We start from the raw sequence: 6321 nt of genomic DNA, 5'->3' as shown, positions 1-6321 counted from the left end.
GAGGTTGGATCTTCTCAATGATGGAATACAATGAATACTATATGAATCTTTATATATAATCGTTCTCATAACTGAGCCAGACTAATGCAACTCAAAACAAGAGCAGCGGAACATCAGTCGCCAATGCTACACATAGGAACACATCAGAGGTCACTTGGCTCGTGCGCGACGCTTCGTCGGGGAGACGACAGGCTTTACCTCGATATTATCACTGTTGCTTCGCTCGTAAGGCTGACCTGGCGAGTGTTCAAGGGAAATACTGGGTTTCCTCTGAGAAAAATCTACACTTGGAAGTTTTCGCAATGCATCTCTCTGTTCTTCAAGCATGCTTATCTCTTCATGAAGATCTCCAAGAATGCTATTAGCTTGCTCGTATTCCTTAGTGAAGACGTCAACTTTCGTCTCGAGCTTACCGCGGTAATCGTTCAATTGTGCAATTTCCTTAAGTATGCCTTTCCGTTCCTTCTCATACTCTGCCAACTCACTCTTCAAAGCACCCACTTTCTCGCATAGCTCCACCCACTGGGCTTCCTTATCTTCCATTTCCGGTTCTATTCGTTCCTTTAGTAAATAAGCATCCCCTAGTTCGGCTTCCATTTCGCTTCTCCTCTGGGTGACAGTACTTATGTCTCTCAAAAGTACCTTAATGTTTTCCTTCAACTCGCGTATATCCCCTTCAACTCTTTTCTTGGCAGAATCAATTACAGACAGAAGAGAAGCTTCCCTTTTCCTTCGCCCTTCAAGTTCTGCTACCTAACACAGAACCGCGAAGCTATGAACCGACACTCTAAGATGAAGCTGCGGCCCTGCTCATACGAAGACTCACATCTTGGGTCAAACGATCACGTTCCGATACAAGCTTCTCCACCATGCTTTGGATCTCAACTCTCTGCTTCTCAAACGCAATCATTTCCTTTTCCACTGTACCTGATGATTGCGTATAGTCAGTGCTCCGATCAGTGATGGCGAGATACGTGTCAATTTCTCCCGCTCTCTCACGACGATATCGTGCATCTCCTGAGCTTCAATGAGCTCCTGCTTAGTGTCTGAGAACTTCTTCAACTCTTCTTCAGTGACTTGCAACAACTCAATGGCCTGCGACCCAGTCTACACTTCCTAATCTTTCCGCATTCCTCACCTCTGTTCGTCGTCTATTAGCTATTCTGAAGTCCAGCCGAGCAGCCTCTTCCTCTTGACAGAGACTCTCCTGTAACGTGAAGTGATCGAGGAGCCACAAGATGCATACAATCCCACTTTTCCCTTTTTCAGGTCGTATACATACTTCTCTAGTCGTCGCTTCTCGCGGCGCATCCTATCTAGGTCCTGAGATCGTGTTTATCATATTCTAGGTCTATGAATAATTGAATGCTACATCCATGAGCTGCTCTTTTTCTGTTTTAGTTGAAGCCAGTGCATGCTCTTTAGCGTTTGTAGCCTCCTGGACTTGCCTCTTCACAATAGTTAAAGCATCGACAGCTTCTAGCCGCTTCTCACCCAATACTAACAACAAATCGACCTCTCCTATCCAAACACCGATCTCGTCTTACTTCTGAGCTGCTCCTCAACTCCTGTGAGCTGACTAGCCTTATTGGCGAAGTCATAAGCCTTTACTTTCAACGCAGCTACTTCCCGTGCAAGGTTGTCTCGCTCAGCCCAGGTAAGCCCACTTTCATCATCACAAACATCATCCCTGTTAGTATTCACTGCAATATCTACGACTTTCACTCTATCGGTTCCTGTGTATACATCGACGCCAATCAACATTCGAGTGTTCACACCATAACTACGGGACGAAGTCGAGGACCTTCGCGACCCCATCAGAGACATACTATCATCTCCAGTGTGGCCTCCCGCTTGAACCTCCGCGTGCACAAGCTCCACTGCATATCCCTTTTGATTGACCAGAGCTTCTTGACCACTTTTGCTACCGCCACAATCAGCAGACTGAGATCGAGAGGTCCGCTTTGGTATGGTGAGGAAAGGCATAGCTGATCGAGACTAACAGGAAACTGCCTAGAACAATGTTATTCCGAGTGGGAAGGAAAGACCTGATAACTAAATGCATGTGATAGCTCAGTCAAGCTCTCTATCAGTGTCTATGGAGGGACCTCTGCTATGGACGTTGCACTGTCTGATATCACATGCGCCACGTGCCACCGAATAGAGAAAACTGAATCGTAAATGTCCGAGGCGATAGCCTCTTCATCGTCCATGATAGAGTTCGGTGTATTGACCCCACCACACAACAACATTAACTACTATATATCACCGACAACTCCAGTGAGCTTCTGCGCTCCTCATGGCGACTCCACAGAGCACTAATGACTTACGAAGGCCTTCGACCGCTTCCATCAGGTTCATCGCACTTTGCCCGTCAGAAGTCACACTTCACGGTCATACTCGTGAAGTGGATGTATGTGATATGGCAAGCTGATCCACGCTTGGAGGGCTGTCTCAAGTCCCTTGTAAATCTTGCGCTGATGTTGGCGCGCGCCCCGAAACAGTAGCAGCAAGCAAGTACCTCGATCTCACAAGTTCTGGCGTCCCTAACCTGCCCTACCCGCTGTCGAGGGCAGGTTTTCCTCGCCCGCCCCCCCACTGTTGTCCCGAGAGTTTAGAGCTTAGTGGAACGTTGTGCTAGTGGGATCACCTCTGTAACGAGACAGTGTGCATGTAGTCTATGAAGGAGACAGCTTTGCAGTGACGCAAATGTGAATGCGTTCACCTCATTAGCTATACGGTGGTTCGCCTTGCCTCTCTCTTTCCCTCTCCTCTTCTCATGTCGAGTTCAGAGACACATCACGTTATAGGACAACCACAGTTCAAAACCGGAACGCACCGTGCAGAGTACACAGAATGTGTAACACAGTCTCCACATGCATACGAACACATGCACGCAAGAAACGTGTACGAGCTTCCCGTGAAGTATAGCTCAACAATCTCCTGCTCCACATGGAGCCGCAATACATCACTGGCCTGGTGTGATTTCATCACAGTGTGATCCCTCGCGTCTCGTAGGTGTGATGATCACACCTACCCGACCCGAGGGATGTTACTTGCCCCAGCAACACAAAGAGCAGGGTAATCGGAATGAGAGCATCAGTTCCACGGGACATGCTTATGCTTCCCACGGTAAGCCCACCCGATGGGCTTTACTGATCCACTGAACCTGGATGTCGAGATCTTTTGCGAGTCTTGGACAACTCAAATACATGCGGTTGATTAGACGCTTGTTCCGCAGCAATTCTGCCACGCCTCCAGGAACGCCAGATGCGGAAGTGATGCTGGATGATGACTGCGGCATCAGTAAACCTAGAAATTGTGGAACGACGCGCAGATGTAATGTAGCCTAAAATTAAGGGAACCTCTCGACTTGTCTCCAGCTTGGCTCCTTAGCCATTCTCCAGGGCTGGGTGACATACACAGACCACCCATCGCGGCTCAGGTGACGACGAAAGCGCCGCTGGATTCGTATCGCTGCCCAACATCTCACCTGCACTGGATGGCACTGGCTTGCTATGACTTTCCCACGCTGACCTCATCCCGTCGTCTCATAGGGTCCTCCACGGCAGCAAGCCGACTTCCTGATCCCGGAATGAGTGAGTCGTCTGGCATCCAAATAGTGGCACTGAGAGCGCCAGTCTTCCTGTGCGGAAGGCAAGTCTCCTACCCTTTCAATAGGGCCAGGAGTCTTGGGTAGTTACTAAAGTTCTCGGGAGGGCCCTCGATCATCTGTGCCATCTTTGAACACAGCATGCTGGAATAGACTGGGACGCCAGTATGATCGCAGTCAGCTGAAAAGGGTGGTGCCGAATGGCTAAGTTCGGAGGTGATATTTCCGCGCTTAGGGAAGCAGTGTCTCCACGGGATGCGCATCACTGCGATAGCGCCAGATAACATCAAGCTAGACCAACGACACCATTGATGCCACTGTAATCTCACCATCATTGTCAGCGTGTCAATGGTGGCGAGAAGGAGGCGAACGCATGTAGAATAATGATCAGCCCAGGACCTACGATTCCCATAGCATATACCATCGCTTGTTTTGACCCGTAGGCTCAGTTCCATCACCACCATATGGCCTTTCACGGTCAGCTTAGATATGTGTGCTAGTGCAGATGAGCACCTACGACAGCTAATTCACTCCTAGTTGGGTGATCTACTTACCCAAGAACTCTGGAAACGACGTCAGTATCCTCAAGATACTTTCCTATGGCCTTACTGCCCCCAAGCATCCTTATGTTCGCTGCTTGGATGCAGACCTGTAGCTTATGTACATTAGCTCTGCTAGAGCCTTGAAAGGCCTCTCCATTCGTCGGTGACTCTCCCACTGTATCGTGCGAAGCAAACGTGGTATTGAAGTAGTCTCGCAGCGGTTTGGGGAATGCCTGAGCAGATGGTAATGCCCAGAAGCATCGCTGGTTGAGCTGGTGAATATGAGTTGATGCGACACGTGGCAGTGCCCCTTAGGCTCCACAGAATGTCATACGCAGCCTCCTCCGCACTGTCGTGTCCGCCCCCTCCATTTCCTGACATTCCATGGAAGGACTCCTTTCTGTTTCCGCCAAGGTGTCTGAGATTCTCAGACTTGGGCTTCGACAAGAGTCCGTATTCACCTCATGGGAAGGCCAGCGATCATACTGAGAAGTCGCAGCAGCCTTGAAATCCCTCCAATATCGCTGAATGACCACGGCGGACAGCGTCCTGATGGTTGTCACCGACGATATTGCGGCAGCGTAGACGATGGCTCACCGCTCTAGATCGGCCGATTGTGCCTCCCATGGGGCTCGAGCCGGGAAGCTGCCGATTCGAGCCTGATTCGAGAGTGACCAGGGCAATATATCCTCGCCAAGCATCAATGTCAAGAGGCGAGGAGTGGACAAGCGATGACCTGCGTCCCAAGCAACGCGTCTCTGATGGCCTCTTCGGACGAGATTACAACAGCTCTGAAAGAATGAGGATATGCGAGAGTTGCACCTCGAGTAGCTGCAGAGCTACCGCTGGAAAAGTGTAGCAAATTGAGGATCGAGTTCTCTGGAAACGCTCGAGCTTCCATCTTGTATAACCCGACAGAGTTTGTAGCCTAATGCTTTGGCGTCCAGGACGACTCCTGGATGCCGACACTCATCGTTATCTGATGGAGGTGGAATAGTGTTGTTATAGCCGACGAATAGAGATGGGCTTTTCGAGGGAACATCGCTTCACCCAGCCGTACTTCCGTTGCAAGCGCTCCTCTCCCCAAGCAGACCAACACTGATTTCTATCTCGACTCGGTTCAATATCCTCTTGAAGCCGCGTAATCTAGCGGCAGCGTGGTAGCACCTGGAAACGGAAACGTGGCATAGGATAATCCACTTAACTTCACCCCAAGGAGCTTCGTATCGTAATGGAGTTATCTAAGCCCTCACAAAGTGCCTCGAGGTCATCTCCATAAGCACTATGGAGGTCTTCGACTGGGATCGATACGCATACAACTTCATCATGGCGTCTGTTGGGACCAGCGTCATCCACTTCTGTTGGGTTCTTCAGTGGTGATGAGAATATCCGTTCCTTACGAACCGCACCACCGGGTGCAGTCTTGGGCTGGACGTCGTCGCTTATACAATGGAGGCCTTGCTCGGAAGCAGCCGCTTCTGTGGGGTGCTCGACGTTTCCTGACTTCAACAGGAAGCTCTCGCTCATCGAGGTGGTCTCTGAAGGCGGTATCGTGTCGCGGCGGGTGCTCCCTCTCCCTCTGGCTTCCGCACTTGCCGGCTGCAGGTGAGAGGCGTGCTTGACCAGAGGTGAGCCTTTTGCTTTCGCTTTCGGGAGGCCCGACTCAGCGAGTGCTGGCCGTGCCTCCGGGCTCCTTTTCAGCTCGTTTGGTGCTGGGCCTTCGTGATAGCGGTACCCCTCAGGTGTTGCTTGAATAAGCTCTGCTAAAGAGACCAGCTCTCTGCTGTCCTTAGAGGTGGCCGATGTTTGGACCCTAAGTGCTCGATGCCACAATATACTTCGAGTTAGCATCCCTACTCATGATGTTGTTTTTGCTTCGATCGAAGACTCTGATGCTGCATTCTCTACGTATGTCAGGCTGCAGATTACCGATGGGATCTGGGCATTTCAAGTTAGCCCTTGTACCATTGACATGCCTCGTGTATACAGCCACTACACAACACAAGCCAAAGCCATAAGACACTGATGATACCCTTGAGCATTGCTTCGGGGCCTCCCAAGGTTATCCACCCTCGAGGCTCCAGGGCAAGGAAAGCATACTTAGCAACGAATTGAGAACCTCTAGATAAGTACCCAACTCTCTTTGCATTAATGTCGGGGGACTCC

General features: G+C 50.4%; 2 protein-coding genes across 2 annotated transcripts in view; one reads left to right on the top strand and one right to left on the bottom strand.

Annotated features, from left to right (window-relative positions):
• The window catches only part of Pmar_PMAR013661 (hypothetical protein), a gene marked incomplete at both ends in the record, with an annotated part of 1476 nt that extends 1455 nt beyond the window's left edge, over positions 1 to 21 (top strand). The window contains one exon of the mRNA XM_002765552.1: positions 1 to 21. This exon is cut by the window's left edge and continues 4 nt beyond it. Within this exon, the coding sequence (XP_002765598.1) occupies positions 1 to 21 (21 nt within the window).
• Positions 22 to 150: 129 nt separating this feature from the next.
• Pmar_PMAR013660 (Envoplakin, putative) lies at positions 151 to 1764 on the bottom strand (the record flags this gene model as incomplete). The annotated part of the gene is made up of 7 exons (XM_002765551.1): positions 151 to 753; positions 827 to 927; positions 975 to 1095; positions 1139 to 1207; positions 1255 to 1323; positions 1373 to 1500; positions 1548 to 1764. The coding sequence occupies 7 exons, from the start codon at positions 1762 to 1764 to the stop codon at positions 151 to 153; spliced, it is 1308 nt and encodes a 435-aa protein (XP_002765597.1).
• Positions 1765 to 6321: the final 4557 nt, after the last annotated feature.

The sequence above is a fragment of the Perkinsus marinus genome, assembly GCF_000006405.1.
Source record: "Perkinsus marinus ATCC 50983 genomic scaffold scf_1104296975428, whole genome shotgun sequence".
Lineage (NCBI taxonomy): Eukaryota > Perkinsozoa > Perkinsida > Perkinsidae > Perkinsus > Perkinsus marinus.
The sequence above is the reverse complement of the archived record's forward strand: the minus strand, read 5'-3'. Positions and strand labels throughout refer to the sequence as shown.